The 27,420-nt window shown below is 37.2% G+C and overlaps 2 protein-coding genes across 2 annotated transcripts; both read right to left on the minus strand.

The window, feature by feature from the left end:
• On the minus strand, positions 1-794 carry LOC111444263 (transcription factor IBH1-like 1). The gene has a single exon (XM_023082293.1). It carries the CDS (start codon positions 685-687, stop codon positions 217-219), a length of 471 nt encoding a protein of 156 aa, XP_022938061.1. The 5' UTR covers positions 688-794; the 3' UTR covers positions 1-216.
• Positions 795-22,089: 21,295 nt separating this feature from the next.
• Positions 22,090-26,331, minus strand: LOC111444255 (AP2-like ethylene-responsive transcription factor BBM2). The gene is made up of 9 exons (XM_023082281.1): positions 25,970-26,331; positions 25,267-25,870; positions 24,505-24,587; positions 24,366-24,374; positions 24,194-24,282; positions 24,053-24,126; positions 23,899-23,949; positions 23,316-23,392; positions 22,090-23,137 (listed from the first exon to the last, which is right to left on the minus strand). Exons 1-9 carry the CDS (start codon positions 26,262-26,264, stop codon positions 22,383-22,385), a joined length of 2,037 nt encoding a protein of 678 aa, XP_022938049.1. The 5' UTR covers positions 26,265-26,331; the 3' UTR covers positions 22,090-22,382.
• Between the last annotated feature and the right edge of the window lie 1,089 nt (positions 26,332-27,420).

Here is a 27,420-nt window from a genome sequence, read left to right on the forward strand (position 1 = left end):
AATTGAAACCAAATAATCAACTTGAGAAGCTTTGGACACATTTACAACATGGATCATTCTTCTTGTCTTTTGGTACTTAATCATTGCAAAACATCAATATTAAAATTGGAAAACATATATATATATATATAACAAAGAAAAAAATAAACTTTAAATTCACTTAAAGGTATACTTTTTTCACCTGTACAATATTGAAGACTTATGAATTTGGAATTCTCATTTGCAATCAGCAAGAAACCGCATTCCATCAACTTGAACTCGAAGAAATGATATGTAATCTAGGGCTTCATCAATCAACAAAGCTTCATCCTTCATAAACTCTCCCCCAGGAACCAAACTCCTTAGAAGTTTGGTCCTTTTATGAACCAATCTCTTAGCAACTGATCTCGCTACGGACCTCGACCTCGACAGGTGCGTGCGACTCCTAGCCACTTTTCGAGCAATCTTACGTAGCATCGTCTTCCTTCGAAGCTTGGCCTCAGGTGGAGCTTGTATAGATTTGGCAATGATGGCTCGACTCCAATGAGTCGCTCCGTTTCTCGTTGCAGCCATGGCCAAGTCGGAGGCTGCTTTTATGGCGTTTTTTCTCTCTAAGAAGTTCATGTTTGTGTTTGAGAAGGTGATGGGGTTTAGACCCATGATCCATTTCTTGATGAAAATTTGTTTGAGGTTGATGGGGTTGGGCATTTTGTTGAGGAAAGAAAGAAAGTAAAGGAAAGATTGGATTTTTTTTAGAGGAATTTAGGGTTTAGAAGAGAGGTAGGGTTGGAAGAGAGAGAGAGAGAGAGAGAGAGAGAGAGAGAGAAAGAGGGAAGGATTGAGAGATTGAAGGGATGAGCTGAAAGGGGATTTTATGTGTGTTAGAGAAGAAGGATGGTGGGGTTATGAGAGAAAGACATAGCACATGGAAGCACATGGAGGAGAAGGCCCACCACACCCAAATCAACCCTAGAGACCATTGGAAAGAAATGTGGCTAGACTATTTAGATTTATAGTAAATGGAATAAAAATAAATGGTTGCCCCTTTATGCAATGCAAACCTAACGTTATGATAATGCACTACGGACGCAAATAAAGTTGGTAATTGTGAGATCCTACATCAGTTGGAGAGGGGAACGAAACATTCATTATAAAGGTGTGGAAAATTTTCTGTAATAGACGCATTTTAAAACTGCGAGGTTGACAACGCTGCGTAACAGGCCAAAAGCAAACAATATCTGCTAGCTGTGCGTAACAGGCCAACGTTACGAATAGTATTAGAGCCGAACACTGAGCGGTGTGCCAATGAGGACCCTGGGTCCCTAAACGGGGTGGATTGTGAGATGCCACATCAGTTGGAGAGGGAACGAAGCATTACTTATATGGGTGTGGAAACATTCCCCTACCAAACGCATTTTAAAACTCTGAGGCTGACGACGACACGTAATAGGGGAAAGTGGACAATATCTGCTAGTGGTGGGTTTGAGTTGTTACAAATGGTATTAGAGTCGGAAATTGAGCATTGTGCCAACGAGGACACTGGGTCCCTAAAGGGGGTGGATTGTGAGATTCCACGTCAGTTGGAGAGGGGGAACGAAACATTTCTTATAAGGGTGTGGAAACTTTTCCCTCACAGCCACACTTTAAAGTTGTGTGGCTAATGGAGATATGTAACAAGTCAAAGTTGACAATATCTGCTAGTAGTGGGTTTTGGTTGTTACAAATTGTATCAAAGCTAGACATCGAGTGATGTGCCAGCGAGGATGCAGGGTCCCTAAAGAGGGTGGATTGTGAGATTCCACATCGGTTGGAGAGGGAAACGAAGCATTTCTTATAAGGGTGTGGAAATTTTTCCTTAACAGACACGTTTTAAAACCATGAGGCTAACAGCGATACGTAACAAGTCAAAGCGGACAATATCGGCTAGCGGTGGGTTTGGGCTATTACAATAACAGTGAGAGCGATTCAATGAATTGTAACGAAAATGGGTAGCTGTGTGAAAAGGATAAGAAGAAAGAAAGAAAGAGAACGACGATTGAATGGAACGTTTAAACTTATCATTATAAATCAATCAAACACACTAGCCTACAACCACTAAAAACACCTATGAAGGTTTGGTTTTAAAAATTATATTGACATTTTTGGACTAGGTGACGAAGAATTTAGATCACCTAACTTTTAACACAATCAATATATGAATAGTATTGTTAAACATGAGTTTCAAACACAAATATATCCAATCATTCATTCCCATTCCACCCTTTTTGAAGTTTCAAATGAATTATTTAAGTAGGGTGGAATAGATATGGAACTTTGGAATCAGTGCTCTTGACTTGGATGCACATAAACAATAAATCCATCTGCCATATTTTGTTGATTCATGTTCATAAAAAAATAGACTATTCCTTGAAAGCTTTTGGTGATCTTTTCAACCATTCATAATTGCATGTGAAAAGCAAGGATTGTGCAAGATTATTGAGGAAAATTAAGAAGCGTAAGCCACACTATTGCATAGTTATTTGACCAAAGTAGGGTGGAATAAATGTTCGTGTTTTGTAAGTGTGTTGATCGTGTTTGTAAGAGCTCAAGCCCACTACTAGCAGAGATTGTCTGTTTTGGACCGTTATGTATGGCCGTCAGCCTCACGATTTTAAAACGTGTCAGATAGAGAGAGGTTTTTACATAGTTATAAAAAAATGCTTTGTTCCCCTCTTTAACCGAGGTGGGATCTCACAATAACTTGGTTCTGATACCTTTTATAAATGCTTAAACCTTCCGCTAACAGAGATTGTCCATTTTGGCTCGTTTAGCCATCAACCTCACGATTTTAAAACGCATATGCTAGGGAAAGGTTTTCACACAGTTATAAAGAATGCTTTGTTTCCCTCTTTAACCGATGTGAGATCTCTCAATAACTTGGTTCTGATACCGTTTATAAATGCCCAAGCCCACCGCTAATAGAGATTGTCCACTTTGGCTCGTTGCATATTACCGTCAGCCTCATAATTTTAAACGCGTCTACTACAGAGAGGTTTTCACACAGTTATAAAGAATGTTTTGTTCTCCTCTTTAACCGAGGTGGGATTTCACAATAACTTGGTTCTGATACAGTTTGTAAATGCTCAAACCTACCGCTAACAGAGATTGTCCGCTTTGGCTCGTTTGGCCGTCAGCCTCACGATTTTAAAACGCGTCTGGCAAGGGAGAGGTTTTCACACAGTCATAAAGAATGCTTCGTTCCCCTCTTTAACTGTGTAGGATCTCACAATAACTTAGTTTTGATATCGTTTGTAAATGCCCAAGCCCACCGCTAACAGAGATTGCCCGCTTTGGCTCGTTACGTATTGTCGTTAACCTCACGATTTTAAGACGCGTCTACTAGAAAGAAGTTTCCACATACTTATGAGGAATGTTTCGTTTCTCTCTCTAACTAATGTGGGATCTCGCAGTGTTAGCTTATCCACAACTCGGTTCGAATAATATAATTTGGTTCTTATAGTTTAAGGACCTAACAATCCTCATATTTCCTTATATTTCTTGCGATATGATCACATTACTTACTCCTCACTCCTAAACGTGAAAACTACTCTCACAAATCAACACGAGTCCTTTCAATATGTTTTGTCCTCACTCACGTGTTTTATAGAAAAATTCTCTTGAATCACCCACATATGATTACTTTAAGCAAACCACAGTTAACTTTGGAGTTCTGAATATCGAAAAGTAAAACAAATGAGATTTTGGTAACAACTCTCTTCATTTGGTAACTTTATTGCTGATTAGGTGACATGAAATAATTATTTTGATTATTGCACCCTAATGGGAGTTGGTCAAGTAGTTGTTAATATTTTTTTTTTTTAAAAGAAGATTTAGCTTATATGTAGTGTTAACTTTATAGATCATGTTTGTGTTTATTTTTGTTTTATAAATATAATAAAATGCAAGTGCACGTGATAGCTCTGATATTTACGTCGTGATACTCAACATTGAAAGTTTATATTAAGTCTGTCATTTTATCTTAGAAATCTTTGCTAAGATATTGCTTCGGTTGAGTTGTTTAAGTTTGTTCGTTTCTAATTGTTACCTGTTACATTATTGTTGACACGATTCTATTATAGAGAAACTTTTGCTGTATTTAAAATTAGAAATATTTATGAAAAAGGAATTGAATAAAAAATATACTAAACATTTTTAAATCATTTTGAAAGTTTATTTTTTACCATCAATTTTGTTTGGATCCAACCTTTTTCTCTGGTACATTCAAGGCCTTAGTAAACATGTTAAAGGGCTAATTTTATCCCGCAAGTGACATGAGGGTACTCTCTACATGTTATTCTCTCTTTCTTCTGACCGTCTTTACCATGAAGAAGAATGCAGGTAACTTCCAAATCCAAGAAAAATTGGGTGCTTTTGAGGGTGCTTTTGAGGACCCATCTCTCTCATAATCGCAGTGCAGTACAACAAGCCACCAAAGAAGCATTGCTTGCAAACAAAAACTTCATCTTCAACCCTTATCTCGAGTAGAAACAAAAACTTCATCTTCAACCCTTATCTCGAGTAGAGGATCAACGCTTCATGATTCAATTGTGTGATCCACTGGACTGGGCTAAACCTTCGACACCAGCATTCTGTAGAATTATTGATTAGCTCGACTATAAAATCCAGTATTAATAGCACTACTACTGTCAAGAACCTGGCCTCGAGCATTGGAGATGATACTTTTTAGACTTTTTTTTTTTTAAGTTTAAGGTTGAGTCGGGCCTCGGGTTGTCAAGAATGGGACCGGGTGTCAAAGATATTTTTATTAATTTACCTAAAAAAAACAATAATAGTCTCCACCCCAATTTCATTTATTCTTCTTCCCTCGCTCACAATCTCTCAATTTCTTCTTCCCTTCCACTCTTAAGCTTCTTCTTGCCTCTCCCAATTTCTCAACTTTCTTTCATTTTCATCCCCAACGCGCCGTCAATCACCATCACACCATTCGGCATTCACTCTCTGCCGCCAGCTTCGACGATGCCGCTATCCACCGAAGTCGGGTTATGCCAATCAACGCCGCTATCCACCATTGGACATTAACTCTCTGCCGCCAGCCACACCCTATCCGTCCTCTTCTTCCTCAGAAATTGATCGTTTCGGGTTCCTTTCTCTTCTCTTTTTTACTTTCATTCAGGTCATTGCGTTCTGTGTTGGATTGTTGGGAGGGAATCTCTTATTATGAGTTTATAAGTAATGAATACATCTTTATTGGAATGAGATATTAGGGAAGCTCAAAAGCAAAACCACGAGAGTTTATACTCAAAGTGGACAATATCATTACATTATGGAGAGTTGTGATTCCTAATATAGTATCAGAATCATGCCCTTAACTAATCATGTCAATAAAATCCTCAAATGTCGAACAAATAATTGCGAGCCTTGAAGGTGTAGTCAAAAGTGACTAATGTGTCAAATAAAAAGTGTACTTTGTTCGAGGGCTCTAGAAAAAGAGCCGAGCCTTGATTAAGGGGAGGCTGTTTGAGGGGTACATAGACCTCAGAGGAGGCTCTACAGTGTACTTTGTTCGAGGGGAGAATTATTGAGGATTGTTGGGAGGGAGTTCCACATTGGCTAATTTAGAGGACGATTATGGGTTCATAAGTAAAGAATATATCTCCATTGGAATGAGGCTTTTTGAGGAAGTTCAAAGCAAAACCATGAGCAATTATGCTCAAAGTGGACAATATCCTCCACTTGTGGAGGGTAGATTGTACAATGAGATTGAAATTTTGAGTATTGGTTGTGTGAGGGATAAGGAGTTTGAGGGCTCTTAGTTGAGCCATAGGCATGTGCAAAAGAGTGATGAAATTAGCAGCAAGGATGAACTAGACAGGGAGCTAAAATAGCAGGACAACAAATATTATGTCTGGAAATCCAATCTTGAAGAAGTAATTTATGAATTTGATAATGTGGCTGAGGTATCGTGTGTAGTAGATCAGATTCTCTTACTAAATTAGTTTGAATCTACAGGTTTCTAGATTTAAGGGGAGATAGGTAAAGAGACTTAGGGGAGATAGTTTTAAAATCTTGAGGGAAAGATTCGGAGGGAAAGCCCAAAAAGAATAATATCTACTAGTGGTGGACTTGAGCTATTACAAATGGTATCAGAGCCAGCGTTTTAAAATCTTGAGGGGAAGACTAGGAGGGCAAGCTCAAAAAGAACAATATCTACTAGTGGTGGGCTTGAGCTATTACAAATGGTATTAGAGCCAGACATCGGACGGTGTGTCAGCGAGGATGCTAGGCTCCCAAGGGGAGTGGATTGTGAGATCTCATATCGGTTGGAGAGAGAAACAAAACATTTCTTATGAGGGTGTGGAAACCTCTCCCTAATAAACGCGTTTTAAAACCTTGAGGGTGTTGAGATATGATTCAAAATGAAGATATGATTCAGAGTAGTAGAGATATGATTCAAATATTCAAACTATGAGATTTTTAGGAGATTGTTAGTAGATTTAAATTCTTTCTAGATTTCGATGATTTACTATTTCTGGTCTAGTGTATAAGCTATAAATACTGGAATTGTGTAAGCCTCTTAGCATTGAGTCGGTAGACAATAATAGAGCATCGCAGCATTCATCTATTCTTATCTCTTTCACTATCCCTCTTTCCAACAATTTTGGTATCAGAGCCAAGTTCGTTCGACACGAGGGCGAGTGATTATTTTCTTTCACAAAACAAAATGGCAGTAGCTGGCTTTTCTTCTTCTGCACCGTTGTTACCAATCTTTAATGGTGAGAAATATGAGTGGTGGAGCATCAAGATGAAGACCTTGCTCAGATCGCAGGAGCTATGGGACTTGGTGGAGCACGGGTTTGTTGATCTTTTAGAACCCACAATAGAAGAAAAGGAGAGACTAAGAGAAACCAAGAAAAACGATGCCAAGGCTTTATTCATTATTCAGCAAGCAGTTCATGAGACTATCTTTTCACGAATTGCAGCAGCAACCACATCAAAGCAAGCATGGTCAATTCTGCAGAAAGAGTTTCAGGGAGATTCAAAAGTCATAATAGTGAAATTGCAGTCTCTAAGACGTGATTTTGAAACTCTGCTCATGACGAATGGCGAATCAATTGCTGACTTTTTGTCCAGAACAATGGCAATAGTCAGTCAGATGCGCACCTATGGAGAGAAAATTTCAGACGAAACAATTGTTGCAAAGGTGTTGAGAAGCTTAACTCCAAAGTTTGACCATGTGGTGGCTGCCATAGAAGAAGCTAAGGATCTATCCATACTCTCCGTTGATGAACTGATGGGCTCGCTTCAGGCTCATGAGGCAAGAATCAACAGAGCATCAGAAAGGAACGAAGAAAAGGCACTACAAGTGAAGGAGACAACCAACAACGAAAGAGAAAATAGTCATTTAGCAGGTAGAAGTCGTGGAAGAGGAGGATTTCGCAGCTTCCATGGTGGTCGTGATAACAGGGGTAGATGGAGAAGTGATGGACAGAGACAATTCAATGAACAAAAGAATGTCATACAATGTTACTATTGCAAAAGGTATGGGCACACAAAATCTAATTGTTGGTATAAAAATCAACAAATGAATTTTGCAGCAGAGAATGAAGAAGAAGAAGAAAAGCTGCTTATGGCGTGCATGGATACTAATCCAAGAAAAGGTGACTTATGGTTTGTTGATAGCGGATGCTCGAACCATATGACAGGCACCAAATCCTTATTCAAAGAGCTGGATGAGACACAAAAAATTAAGGTGCAACTGGGAAACACAAAAGAGATGCAAGTTGAGGGAAAAGGTACGGTGAAAGTCGAAACCAGTCATGGTAAGATAAAACAATTAGACAATGTTCAATTTGTACCTGATTTAGGGTATAACTTATTGAGTGTTGGACAATTGATGACTAGAGGACATTCAGTTCTATTTGATGACAACACATGTGTCATTACACATAAAAAATCAGGTCATAAAGTTCAAATTGCCATGACTTCAAATAAGATGTTTCCACTTGATATTTCTAACATGGAGGATTTTGCTCTTGCTGCTAGCACGAAAGATGACTCAACATTATGGCATCTCAGATATGGACATCTTCATATGAACGGCCTGAAAATACTCAGAAATAAAGGTATGGTTTTCGGATTACCAAGAATTGACTCAACTAATTTATGTGAAGGATGCATTTATGGCAAGCAGACTAGGAAGTCCTTTCCTGTTGGAAAAGCTAGAAGAGCTTCACACTGTCTAGAACTAATTCATGCTGATTTATGTGGGCCAATGCAAACGAATTCCTTGGGTGGGAGTATATATTTTTTACTATTCATTGATGATTATAGTCGCATGAGCTGGGTCTACTTCCTACAACATAAGTCAGAAACTTTTCAGAAGTTCCAGATGTTTAAAGCTTTGGTAGAGAACCAAAGTGGCTGTCACATTAAAGTTCTTCGAACAGACAGAGGTGGCGAGTTCATATCTAAAGAGTTCAATCTGTTTTGTGAAGAAGAGGGCATCCAAAGGGAATTAACAGCTCCCTACACTCCAGAACAAAATGGAATCGCTGAACGGAAAAATCGAACTATTGTGGAGATGGCAAGAAGTATGTTACAAGCAAGGAGACTTCCAGACCAATTTTGGGCAGAAGCCGTAGCAACATCTGTTTATCTATTAAACATCTCACCAACAAAGGCGGTTATGAATCGAACTCCCTATGAAGCATGGCATAGAAGGAAACCATCTGTAAGTCATTTACGAATCTTTGGTTGTGTTACTTATGCTTTGAAACGTCCTCAAGTTCGTCAAAAGCTTGATGAAAAATCTGAAAAATGCATTTTCATTGGCTATTGTACTCAATCAAAGGCATATAAATTATACAACCCCATCAGTGAAAAGATTTTAGATAGAAGGGATGTAATATTTAATGAAAATGTGAGTTGGGATTGGAGTAAAGAACAGGAGCAGCAAAAGATTACAGTTGAAGTTTCCCCAAATGAAGAAACAAGGGTCAACTCCAGTGCATCTCCTAGTGTCTCCACTGCAACACAAAATGTGTCAAATTCATCATCTTCAGCATCACTAAACAGCGATTCTTCTCTTGAAGAACTTTCAGATGAGACACCTCCAAAGAAGTATAAATCTTTAACTGACATATATGCATCATGTCAATTTGCTCTTACTGTTTCAGATCCTATGTGTTATGACGAAGCAGCTGAAAGAGAAGAGTGGAAGAAAGCCATGGTAGAAGAAATGCAGTCCATTGAGAAAAATGGAACATGGGAGATGGTTGACTTACCAAACGGAAAAAATGCAATCAATTTGAAATAGGTGTTCAAGACAAAATTTGCACCAGATGGAAGCATACAAAAGCATAAGGCCCGTCTTGTAGCAAAAGGGTATGCACAACAACAAGGTATAGATTTTGAAGAAACTTTTTCTCCAGTAGCTCGTTTTGAAACTGTAAGAACTATTCTAGCATTAGCAGCAGAATTGCGGTGGCCAGTTTATCAGTTTGATGTTAAGTCAGCATTTCTTAACGGAGATTTACAAGAAGAGGTTTATGTAGCACAACCAGAAGGATTCATAAAGAAGGACAAAGAAACAAAGATATACAAGTTGAGAAAGGCACTATACGGATTAAAGCAGGCCCCTCGAGCTTGGTACAGCAAGATTGATGGGTATTTTCAAAAGAAAGGATACATGAGAAGTGAGAATGAGCCTACTTTATATGTGAAGAAGGAAGGTAAAAGTGATTTCATCATTATTTGCCTCTATGTTGACGATATTATTTACACTAGCTCTTCTAACTCTCTTTTGGATAAATTTAAGTCTCAAATGATGAGTGAATTTGAGATGTCAGATATGGGTCTATTGCACTATTTTCTTGGTCTTGAAGTATATCAAGTTGAAGATGGAATTTTTATTTCACAAAGAAAATATGCCAAAGATATTATGAGTAATTTTGGTATGCTTAATTGTAAGCCTGCAGCTACACCTATGAATATTAATGAGAAATTACAACATGATGATGGAGCAGAAATGACAGATGCTAGAAGGTTCAGGAGCTTGGTTGGGGGACTGATTTACTTAACTCACACACGACCCGACATTGCATTTCCTGTTGGTATTATTTCTAAGTTTATGCAACATCCTTCAAAGGTTCATTATGGAGCAGCAAAAAGAGTCTTACGTTACATTGCCGGAACTATGGAGTATGGAATTTGGTATTCTAAATCCTCTAATTTCAAACTATATGGATTCACTGATAGTGATTGGGCAGGATCATTAGATGATAGACGAAGCATTTCAGCCAATGTTTTCACTTTAGGGTCAGGAGCGATCACTTGGAGCTCAAAGAAACAAGCAACAGTGGCGTTGTCAACATCAGAAGCAGAATATGTTGCAGCAACTTCAGCAGCGTGTCAAGCCATTTGGCTAAGAAGAATGTTAGCTGACCTTCAACAAGAGCAAAAAGGGGCAACAAAGATATTTTGTGATAATAAAGCAACTATTTCTATGACAAAGAACCCAGCGTTTCACAGTAGAACAAAACATATTGAACTTCGACATCACTATATTCGTGATCTTGTTGCAGACGAAGAAATTGTCTTGGAATATTGTAACACCGATGAACAGCTAGCAGACATACTTACCAAGGCTTTGTCAAAAGAAAAGTTTTGCTACTTCAGACGATTACTTGGCATTTGCAACTTTGAATAAAGGGGGAGTGTTGAGATATGATTCAAAATGAAGATATGATTCAGAGTAGTAGAGATATGATTCAAATATTCAAACTATGAGATTTTTAGGAGATTGTTAGTAGATTTAAATTCTTTCTAGATTTCGATGATTTACTATTTCTGGTCCAGTGTATAAGCTATAAATACTGGAATTGTGTAAGCCTCTTAGCATTGAGTCGGTAGACAATAATAGAGCATCGCAGCATTCATCTATTCTTATCTCTTTCACTATCCCTCTTTCCAACAGAGGGAAAGTCTAGAAGGAAAAGTCCAAAGAGGACAATATGTGCTAGCTGTGGGCTTGGCCGTTACACATTTCAATCTAGTTTTGAGTGTTATACTTTATAGCAACTTAAAATGGGTATAGTTTAATGGGAATTATGCCATAGATCTCTGTTATATTGTTGTGTCGATTGAGAGGGCAAAGTTCTTGCCCCTCAACATTTCATGTTTAGAAAAATACAGATAATTTCTAATCTGAGTCTATTTTATATTCCTCTTTTGAAGTCTCATTTACATTGTTTGTCTGAGCAGTTCATGTGGTTTATTTACCTTGTTCTTGCCATTATTTTTAGTCAGCATGTTTAAATCAAATTTTACTCGTTTCTCTTCTGAATTCACAAGAAACTAAGCTTAAGTTTAGTATTAGTTCTTGTACTAGTTCTTGTGGAGATGATATTAAAATGATTTTCACTTGCTACTTGATTGTGCAAGAATCTTTAGTTATACATTAAAAAGGAAACAAGTTTTTGACGTCATTACTAAGGATTAGTTTGAATGTTTACTTGAACTTCTTTTGGTGAACTAGAGCCTAATTGAGCTCTGAATTAGCGGCTCTGGTTTACTTTCAGGTACTGGTAGATGTGCATGAATGAACTTTCTAATCTGGAATTTGATTTAGACACTAAAATTGAGAGAACGTTCCATAGGGAAAAATGGAACAAAGAGGTAGAAACAATCCAATGGATCTACCACCACCTTATATGCCTCCTAGAGAGCCTGTATAACCAGTAAAGCAGCAACACCTAAACCTTTGAGGTGAATTTGTAACGGCCCAAGCCCACCGCTACTAAATTTGTCCTCTTTGAGCTTTTCTTTTCTGACTTCCTCTCAAGGTTTTAAAATGCGTCATCTAGGGAGATTTACACGCCCTTATAAAGAATGCTTCGCTCTCCTCCCCAACCAATGTGGGATCTCACAATCCCTTTCAGGGCCCAGCGTCCTCGCTAGCACTCGTTCCCTTCTCCAATCGATGTGGGACCCCCAATCCCCACCTCCTTCGAGGCCCAGCGTCTTCGCTGGCACACCGCCTCGTGCCCACCCCCCTTCGGAGCCCAGCCTCCTTGCTAGCACATGGCCTGGTGTCTGGCTCTGATACCATTTGTAATAGCTCAAGCCCACCGCTAGCAAATATTGTCCTCTTTTAGCTTTCCCTTTCAGCCTCCCTCTCATGGTTTTTAAAACATGTCATCTGGGGAGAGGTTTCAACGCTCTTATAAAAAATGTTTCGTTCTCCTCTACAACCGATGTAAGATCTCACAATCCACTCCCTTTCAGGGCCTAGCGTCCTTGCTGGCACTCGTTCGCCTCTCCAATCGATGTGGGATCTCACAATCCACCCCCTTCGAAGCTTAGTGATATGAATCAAGAGACATCAATCATACAATGTACTTCAATGAAGATGTGAAAAAAATGTTTTAAAATTATCAAAAGATATTTCAATTCATGCCATTTGGGGGAAGAATGAAGCTTCATTGTTATATATCTTGGGTGAATCATAATTTAGAGTAATTTAGTTGGTGTTTCTTTAATGTATTTTAAGGCTTATTTACATAGTGGCTAATTATGATTATAAAGTATAAATAATGGTTAGTTATGGTTATAAAGTATGAAAGTTACAACTCTTGGAAAGCCTCATGGAAGGTTAAGAGTTTTCATTTTGAAGCTATATAATGTCATGTATCTTATCTTTGTAAGATAGATTTGGAAAATGTAGTAAAAGAAGCATTTGTGTTTTCCTTTAGGCAATGACTAAGTTTCTTTGCAATTTTATATAGTTTACGTTGCATGTAGAATCATTCAAACTCGACATGATCAATCTTGCTTGTAGAGTGATTCGAATCTCAAACAAATATTCTTGCCGTGAGATATTTGATCAACAAGTTAGTCTGAATTTTACTTTCCCTTAGAGTGATTATTTATCATTAGGGCTAAATTTAGATTGCATATTTAGATATAATCGATCTTGCTTGTGGAGTGATTCGAATCTCAAACAAGTGTTCTTGTCTTGAGATATTCGATCAACAATGTAATTTGAATCTTACTTACCTTGTAGTGATTCCATTTCACTCAGCATCCTCGTTGGCACAACATATTGTGTCCACCCCCTTCAGGGCTCAGCGTCCTCACAGGCGATGTCTGGCTCTGATACCATTTGTAACGGCACAAGCTCATTGTTAGCAGATACTGTTCTCTTTGTGTTTTCCCTTCTGGGTTTCCCCTCAAGGTTTTAAAACGCATCTACTCGGGAGAGATTTCCACACCTGTATAAGAATGTTTCATTCCCCTCTCCAATCGATGTGGGATCTCACAATCCACCCCCTTTGAATTCCAGCGTCTTTACTGTCACTCATTCTCCTTTCCGATCCATGTGGGATCTCATATGTTTTGTCACCCTTGAGTGTCCACGTTACCTCAAAAGATACCACATTACCTCAAAAGAAGATATCTTGAAAAATATGTCAACAACAGAAAATACAACTCAAAGTGTTGCACTAGTGAATCATGTTTCATCGGTTACCTTATTTATCTTGGGGAAGGACACATATTCGAGTATGTTTCATCGGTTACCTTATTTATCTTGGGGAAGGACACATATTTGAGTTCTTCCCTAGCAATCCTGCTTTAGTAATTACATTGAAAATCAAAGTAAACAGTGTAATAACACCTATAATCTACCGTGGAGGAATCATCCAAAGTTTGCATAGAGAGGTTGAGGAAGTAATTCTCAATCCCCTCAAGCTCAACGAAGGATAAATTACCTACCTGACTTTAGACAGCAAAATCAACACGTTATGCTCAAGCACAAAAGCCAGTAAGCAATCAAATTTCTGAAATTTCCTTGGAAAGCTTGATGAAAGAATTATGGCTAAAATGATGTCATAATTCAAAGTCAACTCAAAGTCAACGAGGACCTTATTTGGAAAGCTTACTCGTTCTGTGAGCAAGGATCCTAGCATGTTGAACACAACTCTTTGTGAGAAACACTCACACTCTTTATTAAGACCAATTAAGAAGAGATTACAAGATTCTCAGTAGAATACTACCGTACTTTGTTCTACTTGAGAACTGCTCGGGATGAAAACTTTAATAGAGTGGATGAGTATTTATAGTAGAGACTAGACAATTTATTCTTAAAATATCTAATCATTTATTCCTAAAATACCTAAAAAAAATTCTAAGTATCTTGATTCCTAAAATACCTAAATCATTTTCTTAAAATATATAGACAATAGACTCGTACAATTATTAGGTTTGACTTTATTGGACTAGCGATGATATTTTAACATAGCAGACCTAACCATTTTCTTCCACGTTACAAAGAGTACCCAAAAGAAGAAAGATGTAAACTTGTGGCATCATACAAGGATGGTAAATCCTGCTTTAATTAGAACCATGATCCTTTAACATTTTGATAATCTTAGTAATAAGTTTGTTTTAGGTGAAAATTCCCACATTCAAAAAGCTTTCCCAACGAAGTTTTGAGAGATAAGTATGGCCCCAAATTTGAGTTTTACAATGCTAATTCCCCTCATTTGCCCTCATTTTGTTGTAGGTAAACACTTGATTCAATGTCAAATCCTTTTCTAGGAAGGGAGGATGATATGATTCATGCCACCACCGCCATCATTCAAAAGACAAACACGAGACTCAAGGCAAAAAGCTACAAGAAAGCTTTGACCCAACACTTCAAACCCATGATCATCATTACAACTATAACATTTTTAGCCAACATGAGCAACTCCATAGGCCAAATTGGAAACAAATTCAAGAGACAACGAGATAGGTAGTCATGACCAAAACTTTTGAACATTTACCCACCTTAGATTCTAGTAGTTCGGAGGCTTAAACTCAGTGTCATGGTCATGCTTGTTCAGGACGTGTTGTTCATAGTTGCATATCTATTCCAAACCTCTTTTACATGCTTTCATCTTAGATAGACCTTTACTATTTCATGTTGTGTCAATACGGGGTGTATGACTGTTCATCAAAATCATGTCTACACCCGTTAGGGCTAAAATGCGCCAAAATGTACTACAGAAGATATAATTAGTTGTCCCTTCTTCCTACCTAGGTTATATGCTATCAAAGTCGTTGTTGTTACCTAATCGCTTTTAGCTTATAACATTGTTTTCAACGTAATGTCTCGCTCATGTTTTCTAAAACATTTCCTTCAAACGTGACTCGAGGTTCGAGCATACACTGACGTTGTCTGTAAAGTCTGAATATCTCATGGTTGACTTGTTCACTGGGTTAAAACAAGTGTCTCACAATCATTGTCTTATTATCGCAAGAGTGCGATCGTGACCCTCCATGTCCATGGCCCCAATTGCAAAGTAAATTAGGATTTCTTTTTTTGCATTTTTTTGCATTTAAAAGCCAATTTTTCTAGTTTTTCTAGGTAGATTGTTCATGATGAATTTACGAATAAGAACTTAGAGAATATCTTCTCCTTTTTTAGTCTCTCATTCCTTTTCAGTTCATGAAATTGATTACAAGCTTTAAAAAAACAGTAGTTACACATTGATCACCGAACTTGTAGGTTATTTTTGTAACAGTCCAAGCCATTACTAGCAAATAATGTCTTCTTTGGGCTTTCCCTTTCGAGATTCCCTTCAACATTTTTAAATCACATCTGCTAGGGAGAGGGTTCTATACCCTTATAAAGAATGTTTTGTTCCCTAATCCACCCTTTTAAACTTTCATTATAGGAGACTAGTCCTTATGCAGGTTGATCAATCAAAGACGGCTCTCCTTGTTTACAAGCATTAGGGTATGACCTAAAAGTTCACTTCAATCACTTCACAACCTATCTAGCTACTTTTTAGAATATGATGAGCAAACTTTGTCCATCAAAGGGAAATCTTCTCAAACTATATACACTTTTTCAAAGTTATCTTTAAAAGAACACATTATTGATTCTATCCAAACACGCAAGAATCTTAGTATTTGAAAAGATTTAGTAGTCAAATTTTTATTATGGAAGGAAAATATTCTATAAAAGTGTAGAATAACCAATAGATCGGAACAATTCAAAAAAGAAAGTATAGAATAACCGAAAGATCATAATAGTTCTAAATTACTTCTGTTGACTATATCACAAGACGAATGATCAACATGATGGACCTCACCGACTTTAAAAGAAACAGAACCCACTATGGTGACTATATTAATTGATATAGAGCTCGACAAAGATTGAATTACTAAAATTGAATTTTTTTTAGCTTGAACTATCTTTTTACATGATATGAATCTCAAATATGTACCGAAAAGTAAAGCAAAACTTGCAATAAAGAATGACATTCACCAGCTGTTGATTGAGTGAAAGTAATATAAAGGAACCACAAGGGACAAACAACAAATAATTGTATATTAGTTGAGTGATAAAGGAGGGGATGAACTTGAAGCATACTCAAAATCATGCACTTATAAAAATATATGTTTAGGGATGGAAAGATGCATGAGAGAGAATGAGATATCATTTTCAAATGCCAAGGTGTGTATGAGATCAATCAATTTAGGCTATGGGATAGACATACTAATTATTAAATCCAATTGGTAAGTTTGGTAGTCCAAGAAGCAAGAATATATGACTTTCTTTTTGTCTTTCTTCAAATAATAATACTAATGGTTTTCATTTTTTATGTTTTATGTTTTGCTTTTGAAAACTATGTTTGTTTTCTCATATTTATCTATAATGAACTTCAGACTTGTTAAGAAAATTATGAGTTCCGAGTTAAATTCTTGAGAAAAATGACAGGTCTGTAAATATATATTGTATCGTTGTAAAAAAACGAAGTTCAGTAATAACTATGAGATATATAGTATGAATATACAGCTTAATTAGTCAAAATATTAACAACCTTGATCTATAAAAATTATAGGTTCGAATTTGCACTAACCCTTAGAATACTTAGTATGAATATACGACTCAACTGATCAAAACATTAGCAACAATGATGTAAGAAAATTACAGGTTCAAATTTACACCAACACTTTGAATATTTAGCATGAATATACAACTCAACTGGTTAAAACATTAGCAACCACGATCCAAGAAAATTATAGGTTCGAATTTGCAAAGACCCTTAGAATACTTTGTATGAATACATAGCTCAACTGGTTAAAATATTAGCAACTTCGATCCAAGAAAATTATAGGTTCGAATTTGCACTGACCCATAGAATACTTTGTATGAATACACAACTCAACTAGTCAAAACATCAGCAACTTTGATCCTAAAAAATTGTAGGCTCAAATCTGTTCCGGCCCTTAGAATACTTATTATGAACATACAACTCAACTGGTTAAAACATTAGCAACCTCAATCCAATAACTTTATTGGTTCGAATTTGCACCGAACCTTAGAATACTTAGTATAAATATATACCACAACAACTGGTCAAAACATTAACAATCTCGATCCAAAAAAATTATAAGTTCGAATTTGCACCGACCTTTAGAATTCTCTTGAACTTAGATTATTCAAGATGGGTAGGGATAGAAACAAATGCATTAAAGAAAGGCAAAAAGTTGAGAGTTTGAGAATCCAAGAAAAGAAGAACACATGCATGAGTTGTTTGTAAGAAAGTATAATAATTAATGAGAATTAATGGGTATTGAAAGGAAGGTATTAGGGTTATAAAAATGGAGTCAAAGTCAAAAAGTTTAGAATCCCAAACAGTTTTTACAAAGCCCAAGTAGGGTTTGGTCAAGGAAAGAGAGGAAGAAATGAGCATTCCAAGGGTTTGTTTATTATGTGAGGATTCTTCTCTCTCACACACACAAATCCCACACACGCATCAACCCATTCTTTTCCCTTTTCTTTTCTTTCACTCTTTTCACACTAATCCATCTTTATTTTTAAGGTTAAAACCGCGTTTTAATCCCGCACTTTATGTTTCGTTTCATTTCTGTTCATATATTTTTGATAAATCTTAAAATTTGTTCTTAGTATTGTTCATATCGTATCTTATTTTACGACGTTCCATAAAAAATTAACTTTGGACTAATTTTTGAGATTTATATGTATTCATGCGATGGTTAAGGAGTGAAGGAGTACATGAATGTAACAGTTCAAGCCCAACGTTAGCATATATTGTCCTCTTTGATCTTTCTGGGTTCCCTTCAAGGTTTTAAAACGTGTACTAGGAAGAGGTTTCTACACTTTTATAAGCCACCCCTTAGCATATATTGTCCTCCTTGGACTTTCCCTTTTGGGCTTCCCTCAATGTTTTAAAACGGTCTACTAGGAAGAGGTTTCTACATCTTTATAAGCCACCCCCTTAGCATATATTGTCGTCTTTGGACTTTCCCTTTTGGGCTTCCCTCAAGGTTTTAAAACGTGTCTACTAGAAAGAGGTTTCTACACCTTTATAAGCCACCCCCTTAGCATATATTGTCCTCTTTGGACTTTTCCTTTTGGGCTTTCCCTCAAGGTTTTAAAACGTGTTTACTAGGAAGAGGTTTCTACACCTTTATAAGTCACCCCCTTAGCATATATTGTCCTCTTTGGACTTTTCCTTTTGGGCTTCCCCTCAAGGTTTTAAAACGCGTCTACTAGGAAGAGGTTTCTACACCTTTATAAGCCACCCCCTTGGGGGCCTAGCGTCCTTGCTGGCACACTGCCTAGTGTTTGACTCTAATACTATTTGTAATAGTTCAAGCCTATCGCGAGCAGATATTGTCTTCTCTAGGCTTTCCTTTTTGAGCTTCCTCTCGAGGTTTTAAAATGCATCTACTTGGTCAAGGTTTTAAAATGCGTCTATCGGGGAGAGATTTTCACACCCTTATAAGTCACCCCCTTGGGGGCCATCGTCATCACTGGCACACTGTCCGGTGTCTATCTTTGATACCATTTGTAACAGTTCAAGCCCACCATTGGCAGATGTTGTCCTCCTTGGATTTTTTCTTTTGGGCTTCCTCTCAAGATTTTAAAACGCATCTACTATGGAGAAATTTTCACACCCTTATAAGGAATACTTCATTTTTCTCTCCAACCGAGATGGGATCTCACAATGAACGAACTAAAACCACATTCGAATAAGAGTGATTCGAAAGTAATAAACATGTAAGTGAGGACAAAACATGCTAAAAGAACGTGTGTTGGTCTATGGAGATTGTCTTCAGTCATAAAAACACTTCAAAACCAATAGATAACGGCTCATGACAATGTCTGGACTATCAAGTATTGAATCCATATCTAAATCCTAATCCGACTCATACCCATGAGACGTTACATCTCAAGAATTTCATTATTTACATAATAAAAAAGAAAAATAACAAACACATCATTGTTGTTTAATTTTTAAAAGTCTCACTTTCTATCATACCTACCTTCAGAAATCGATAAACAAAACTTAAATTTCACCGAATCAGATGGAATAAGACATCAAATTTGTTCTTACATTTATCTAATAATTATCGAAGAATACAATAATGAATATATAATCTTTCCTAGATTATTATATGGTGATTACATAGAATACATAACCCTAATCAATATGAACATAGATTAGGGACATGAGCATGGGAGGAAAAGAAGGCATGGGGTTTTGCATAAACATATATTTTAAAACCTTTCTTTTAGCTTTAATAAAGCTTTACTTTTCTTGGAAATCTCTTCTCTTCTTTGATAATGATGCAACCAAATACAGAGAAAGGCAGAAGGAAAAAGAAGTATGGAGTATGGAGTATGGAGATGTTCCCAAGGAGGCACGGGTGCTCCGCTGATTTCTCCTATGTATAAATATTTCTTAAACTTGTTATTAGAATATAACGTTGTTAGTACGTTTCTATTATGCAGAAGACGTTCGTCTCTATCATCGTTTGTTTAAATATTGTTGTTTTTATGACATGGAATAAGAGACGAACTTCAACATTCGTAGATGCAGTTCGTCTTCAAGAGACGACATGTCGTTTGGTTTTACGAGGTGGTTTTTGGTGACGGCCTCTCGATACCTGATCTAGTTCTCTTCGTGCATATGGTTCGTTTACCTGCTATGTAGGGCGCAAATATTGTTCATGTACTCTACATTCACGTCGTCTAACAACATGCTAATGAGGGGTCAACCTCAAAAGCATAATATGATAGTGTATGAACATATCGTGAATGAGGTTAGTATTATCTCAACGTCACGGTGAACCTCATATAGTACAGCTTGGAGCAACTTTTGAGCATATCTTCTACATCTATTGTCTATAGCTAGGACAAGGAGGAGGAGAGTTAGGGATCTCATACATATAATACAGTGATTCCATGATCAAGTCACAATTATTACATAGTTAATCATCTCTAAATTCTGTGAGATATCCTGAATACGTCTTAAGCACGATGAGATAAGGACAGTTTTAAAATAAATTTATACTTGAAGGAGATCAAACTTGCATCTATATTGGATAATTATATGTGCAGCTGACCAAGTGACACAAAATTGGTCTCTCCACCTACATTAATATTAAATATTAAATTTCAAACAAATTATAATAATTATATAAAAAAAAAACATTACAACGTACCAAGTATATAATTTATGGGTCTAGCAAGGTATCAAGCATATAATATTTTGGTCTTGTAGAGATGGCCATATAATCGTCATGCATCCTCAAAGTTCGCTAAGAGCAGCAGAAATATCAAATACAACTTTCAAAACATAAGCTCCTAGCAAATAGTTTCATAGTGTATGCTCGAGATTCCTCGTTGTTGCCACCTCATTTGCATCATCATCCAACCCTAAAAGCTAAGACGCTAGCCAAAGTAAGCTTAATAATGTCATCTTCTAGAGTTACTAGAGTAACAACTGACATGTTTGTTTTCACTTATAGCTTATTTCTCTAGCAACAAACTCGTCTTTCATTGATAATCTGAACAACACCATTACATCCTATAGAGTGACGGTGCACTCTCCAAACACGTGAAACGAATGAGAGAAAGTTTGTTTTACAACGGGTAAAAATGAATTTTACCCTAAAACAAAAGTAAATTATTTTGAAGGGTGAAAATAAAACTAAAAAATAATTTAGAATATTAAAAGAAAAATTGAAATAATTAGTGAGACATATTGAATAATTTAAGTCCAAATTTTCATTGAGCTCAGTGATAGTTATGCGGCTACTCGGGCTAGCCATTCACCATGATTTACGTGAACGCCATTATAACACAAACCTGCCACGTGGCAAATGTACAGACCTCCCCCGCCTCATCCGTAATGGAAACTGCCCGTCATTTTCTCCTGCCTGTTACCCGGTTCAGTGTCTCGGCGTCACCCCCTGAGTACGCTAGCAAAACCCCTACACTCCAAAATCTACCTTCTTTTTTCCTTGTTTTCTCCTTAGCCTTTATATTAAATTAATAATTGAATAATTTAAATTCTTCCAAATGATTTATAGCTATTTTCACGGAACGTCAAAAAGGTCGGATACCATAACCTAGGGTCGAAAGAAATGCACTCCTACCAACATTATATTATGCACGTTGGAAGAATGTAATATCTTCAACGCACCGTAAAGCTACATCAGGAGAAGGACATTTCTTCCGATGTACTCTAATGTCATATCGAGAGAAGTTCGTTTAAAACCCTAAAAACTTGTTCTTCATTCATTTGCAAAAAGTTTCAAATGCTAGAAAAAAGTTGAAGAAATATCTCAACTGTTACAATATTTGACAATCCCTACACGATTTCAAAGCTTGACTACCAACACGCTTAAGCAATTTTACACGAAACCCAGTTTCTCTTAATGCATTTTATCTCAACGCTATGAAACATGATGAGTGAAAGCGTTTCTCTAAACTAAAATATTGTTGTTTAGAGAACTAAATTTCTTCTTACAACAGGAAAACGACATTGAGAGTCACCTTATCTCTAAATAAACGTTACGTCTCCCGACCTATTTATTTTAATATTAAACCTTTGAAGTTATTGCAATTATACTCCAAAATTTGCAAATAAATCTAATCCTTAAGAGAGTTATAAGAATAGGGTTTGATACCAAATAATTTGTAAATTTATACAAGAGTGAAAATAATAATAATAATAATACCATTCCTTGTACTTCAAACCAACAAAATTGGATCAAAAACTCAAAATTACAAAGCTTGGTAATATGAACTTAAGCCGAGGATCCAATTCTACAACCTTAAAGTTCCCAAAATTCATAGCATTTCCGACAACAAACATGTCTTGAAAATGCCATTGATGGAACTTTCAGCTGTTTTAGATCCTTAAAATATAAGAACAAAACTTGGATTATACGAGGTACGAGGAAAGTACTAAGCCTTCTTAATTTTTTGGTCATGTAATTGAGTTAGAAAATTAAACAAAAAAAAAAAAAAAAAAAGGAATGAAATCAGGTGGTAGTAGTAGTAGTATACATCATCGTGTATTTTTTGTTCTGTTTTAAGTGTCATTCCATATGGTGAAAGGCGGCGGAGCTCCGCCGTGACAAACCGTCCGGGCTGGTGGAAGCCAGTTGTTGCATTGCTGTAGCGCCGTCGTGGGCGGTGGCAGCTGATGAGAGGAATTGTTATAATCGTACAAATTGGTGGTGGTTCTTGTTGCATGGTATGGATCATCCACGTTAGAAGAACATCCAAACAAATTCACTTCTCCAATTTCTCCCAACCCACCACCATTGTTGTTGCTGCTGCTGCTCCCGGCTTCCGCCCCGGCCGCCATCGAAATCAGGAAGTTCCCGCCGTACCCGTCTCCACTTCCACCCCCGCTGTAAACCCCATGATCCATTGAGTCCATGGCTCCGCCGTGTGGGAAGAAGTTGTCTGCAGCGGCGACGGTGGCGTCGTGCTCTTGCTTGCACCATAGTCGTTGCTGTGTGGCGGCGTACGGGTAGTGGAAGGCGTACGGATGGTGGTGGAAGGCAAGACTTGGCCATCCACCGCCACCGTAAGGGGCGGCGGCAGCGGTGATTATTCCATCAGAAATGTGCGAACTTATGTTCTCATCGCTTCGTTGTGGATCAATATCAGAATGAACGATATCTTTTAAACGCTTTGCAGCACCACCGATAGGTAATGTATTGCTTTCGAGAATGGCTTTAACGTCATAACGACTCATATCGAAGTTGGTCACCGCATTTAGTCCCCGGAACTTTATCGCCGCCGTGTCATATGCTTCTGCTGCTTCCTCTTGCGTACCTAAATTCAAAATCTTTCAATATCAGCCTAACTCAATTGTTACTTACCTGATTTAAAATTTTAAACTCGTTAAGCGAATAAGAGCTCCGGATCAACTTGAACGAAATTTAACTAAACAAGACATCACCAACATTACACAATTATCTTAATATTCGTTCGATCGCTATAATTGACTTACTGAAAGTTCCCAAGTAGAGATCTTTGTTCCCAGCAACTCGCCCTATTCTCGCTTGCCATCTCCCGTGCTGATGGTGTCTGCCAACCAATATTTACAAATTTTAATTTCATTAAAAAAACAAACGAAGAATTAGTAGCGGGTTATCAACTCGAATATTCGTTATCAAATTTGGTTTATTTTACGTTACTTCCTATCTAAAACTATTAGTTTCTTAAAATTTGGAAAAATCCCGTGAGAGACAAATGATATGTAATAACCCAAACCCACTACTAACACATATTGTCCTCTTTAGGCTTTCCGTTTCGAGCTACCCCTCAATGTTTTTAAAAGACAACTTCATTCATGCTTCATTTAGCATTACCTGACACTTTTTTTTTTTTTTTTTGAGAAAAACAAACCATTCTTTATAAGAATGTGAAAATCTTTCAGACACGTTTTAAAAACCTTTGGAGGAAGGCTAAAAGGAAAACCCTAAAGATAACAATATCCAGTAGTAAGACTTAGACCGTTACATGATATATCTAGAAGAATACTACATTAAACGGGTTAAAACATCCACTCTTTTTCATCAAGTCGAAAGTACCTCGTTACTCCACGATAAATGGAAGCTCCACGAGAAAACCCGCTACTCTTCCTACATACATTCCATTACACAACATAAACCATATATTACATCAAAAACAATCAAAATCATGAAGAAAAAAACTATATAATATACACAAAATACATGTTCATACCTTCTTAGAGACGCTACAAATTCTTGCCTTGTCATATGCTTCATATCTTCCATTTCTTTCTCATAATCACTAATCTACAAATTCATTCATTTAACCACAAAACTCAAAAGAAAAGCCATTAAAAAAGGAAGAAAATCTTACTGGAAAATTGGTGGTGGTGGTGGAGCCCCAATATTTCAGAGCTGCTAAATCATAGGCTCTTGCAGCCTTTTCTTCTTTGTCATAGCCACCTGTTTAATGAAGAGATATGGTGTGAATTGAATGAAATTGATATCCAAAAGCCTTAGGATTAAAGGGGTTTTGAGTTACTAACCCAAATAGACTGCAAATTTGGAGTGGAAATGAGTCCCATATGAGTTGTATGATGATAAGAACACAAAACGAGGAAAAAATTAGGTCGGAAATAGAGAGATTTATGGAACTAATAGTGAGTTCGATCTTGATTTGTTTACCTTGTCTTCCTTTTCTTGTTTGTCCTTCTCGTCTGCAACTGTTGTCCCATAGATGAGCTTCGTATCTTCCCGTCCATCTATGTCTGTAACAGAAGATCGAGCGAGGCTAAATTAATAAAAATACTTTTAAATTTTCTAATCTTTCTGTGAAATACCCTTTTAGGTTTTTAACGTTTCGAAAATGTCTGTAGACTTAAAAAAGTACTCTTGAACTTTCAGAAAATAGTTTTACGGATAGTTTTGGATAGAAACTGTTAATATTTTGTTTCGAAATATTCTTGAACGTTCGAAAAGTTTAGAAAAGAGTTTGAAAGTTTTCAAAAACTTCATTTTCGAAAATGCGCTTACTATTATTATATGAATGGAACTGCTCATACACGTTTGAAAATAATCATGAATTTTTAAAAGTAACATTAATATCTTTAAATTTGTTTAAAAAAAATTAAAAATTTTACCCGGATATAATTATGAGAGGTAGATAGACAGTTTTTATCTATATATATTAAAATAAAAAATTAGGGTATTTTTTAAATATATACTTAAAAATTATAGTATTTTTTTAATTTTTAAAAAGAGTTAAAAGGGTATTAATAAAATTATAAGATATTTTTTAAATACTATTAAAATATTTTTTTGAAACTAAAAAAAAATTAAAAATTTGAAGATATATATATATATATATCTATATCTATATATATATATATATTTATTTATTTATTTATTTATTTATTTATTTATTTATATTGGGATGAAATAAAAAACCTGGTTACACCACGGTATATGGAAGTTCTTTGGCCGAATGTGTCAATAGATTTTCTAGGTACAGCTTCAACGGCGCCGTTTTCACCGTCCATTTCCGCAGAGGCTGATTTAGCTTGTTTGTTATCGGAGGAGGAGCTTTCGCCGCCACTTCCGCCGCCGCTTCCGCCACCGTTTGCCGTCAGAAGGGGCAGAGCCGCCGCCGGTGGTCCAGTGTTCATCGACAGCGATAAACTATGTGCGTTTGTGATATTACCTGATCTAACCGCACCGTCGTGATTTCCGCCATACTTCGCCACCGCTTGCGGCGGCGCAGGTTGATTTCTCAGCCACGTCTTCATCATAGACAGCCCAATAGAGCTACCATTATTGTTGCCGTTATCGTTGGCTTTTCCACCGCCGCAGTTTGCCGGATCAGATGGAAGCTCCAAGGAACAATTTTGGAACATGTAGTTGCCGGAAGCATTGGTGTAGACGACGGCGTGGTCGTGGTCGGTGAAAGAGTGGTGGCCGAGGAAATTTTCAAGCTTTGGTGGCTGTTGGGTTTCGATTAACGCAGAAAAATCCGAACTTTGAGCTGACCCTAAACCCTTAAGATTGTTCCAATCTGTAAAAAAAACACAAAAATCCAAATGGGTTTTGTTTAAAATTAGTTTTGTAAAAAACCCATTAATCAAAAAGGCAAAAAAATCCAAAAAGTTAAGACCTTGAGAGTGATTATTGCGGTGGAAGGGTTCATAGACGCCGTAGGAAGAGGGGAGGTTGTCAAAACAGACGGCGGAGCCGGAGATGTTGTCGGAGGTGAAAGGACCATCACCGCCAACGCTGCCACCGCCGCCGCCGCCGTGATGGTGGTCGGAGTGTTGTTCTTGAGGGGAGAGGGAGAAGCCTAACCAGTTCATTGAACCCATTGAAGAGAAGAAAGATGAAGGGATTTTGAAAGAGATTGAAAGGAAATAAATTTTAGTGTTTGAAGTTAAAGAGATTTGGTGAAGCTCCATGCATGAGAGATGAAGATTGGAGCTTCCATGGTTGAGAGGAAAGGGGTTTGAAGAATATGAATGGTTCTTCAAAGGGAATGGGAAATCATTTTTGTCTAAACCAAAATCAAGTTTTATACACAACTCTCTCTCTCTCTCTCTCTCTCTCTTTTTGGTGTAATAATAAAATTATAAGTTTATGAGTGATAAAATATATTAAGACGTACACGTACATAAAGAAAAAAAGAGTACTAAATTTTCAAAATTGAAAAAAATAGATGAATAAGTCGAGATAGACAAGAACGATGATGGAGAATATCGTCTTCATCCCCATTTAGCCATCAGGGAAAAACTCTCTTTGCTCATTCTCTCGTTCTTGGTTTGAATGAGAATTTTCTACACTGTTTGAAGCAGGACCTTGCGAGTTAAATTGGCATTGTTACTTATAACATATTGACTTTGGTTGTTGTTTAATGGGTGTAGCTAATTGATTATGTGAGATCCCAATTGGAGACAGGAATGAGTGTCAGCGAGGACGTTGGGCTCCGAAGGGAGGGTGAATTGTGAGATATTACATCGATTGGAGAGGGGAACGAGTCAGAGGATGTTGGGCCCTGAAGGGAGGTAGATTGTGAGATCCCACGTCAGTTGGAGAGAGAAAGGAGTGCTAGCGAGGACGCTAGGCCCCGAAGGGGGGGTGAATTGTGAGATCCCATATCGATTAGAGAGGGGAACAAGTAAGAGGACGCTGGGCCCTGAAGGGGGTGGATTGTGAGATCCCACATCGGTTGGAGAGTGGAACGAGTGCAAGTGAGGACGCTGGCCCCAAAGGGGGGTGTTGTGAGATCCCACATCGATTGTAGAGGGGAACGAGTCAGAGGACGCTGGGCTTTGAAGGGGGGTGGATTGTGAGATCCCACATCGGTTGGAGAGGAGGACGATATCAACGATGACACTAGGCCTCAAAGGGAGGTGGATTGTGAGATCCCACGTTAGTTAGACAGGAGAATGAAACATTTTTTGTAAGAGTGTGAAAACCTCTCTAACATACGTATTTTAAAAACTTTGAGGAAAAACTCGAAAGAAAAAGCTCAAAAGGAACAACATCTACTAACGATAAACTTGGACTATTACAGATTACCTCAACATTATAGCAATGTCCCATTGATATCGGAGC

This window comes from Cucurbita moschata, unplaced genomic scaffold (genome assembly GCF_002738365.1).
Source record: "Cucurbita moschata cultivar Rifu unplaced genomic scaffold, Cmos_1.0 Cmo_Scf00006, whole genome shotgun sequence".
NCBI lineage: Eukaryota > Viridiplantae > Streptophyta > Magnoliopsida > Cucurbitales > Cucurbitaceae > Cucurbita > Cucurbita moschata.

Excerpts from the sequence above, each read along its gene's own strand:
- LOC111444255 (XM_023082281.1), bottom strand. The coding sequence starts at position 26,264 with ATGGAGCTTCACCAAATCTCTTTAACTTCAAACACTAAAATTTATTTC. Across the intron at positions 25,871-25,969 it reads CCGCAATAATCACTCTCAAG|ATTGGAACAATCTTAAGGGT; the intron begins GTCTTAACTTTT and ends TTTTTTTTACAG. Across the intron at positions 24,127-24,193 it reads CCACCACCACCAATTTTCCA|ATTAGTGATTATGAGAAAGA; the intron begins GTAAGATTTTCT and ends ATGAATTTGTAG.
- LOC111444263 (XM_023082293.1), bottom strand. The coding sequence starts at position 687 with ATGCCCAACCCCATCAACCTCAAACAAATTTTCATCAAGAAATGGATC.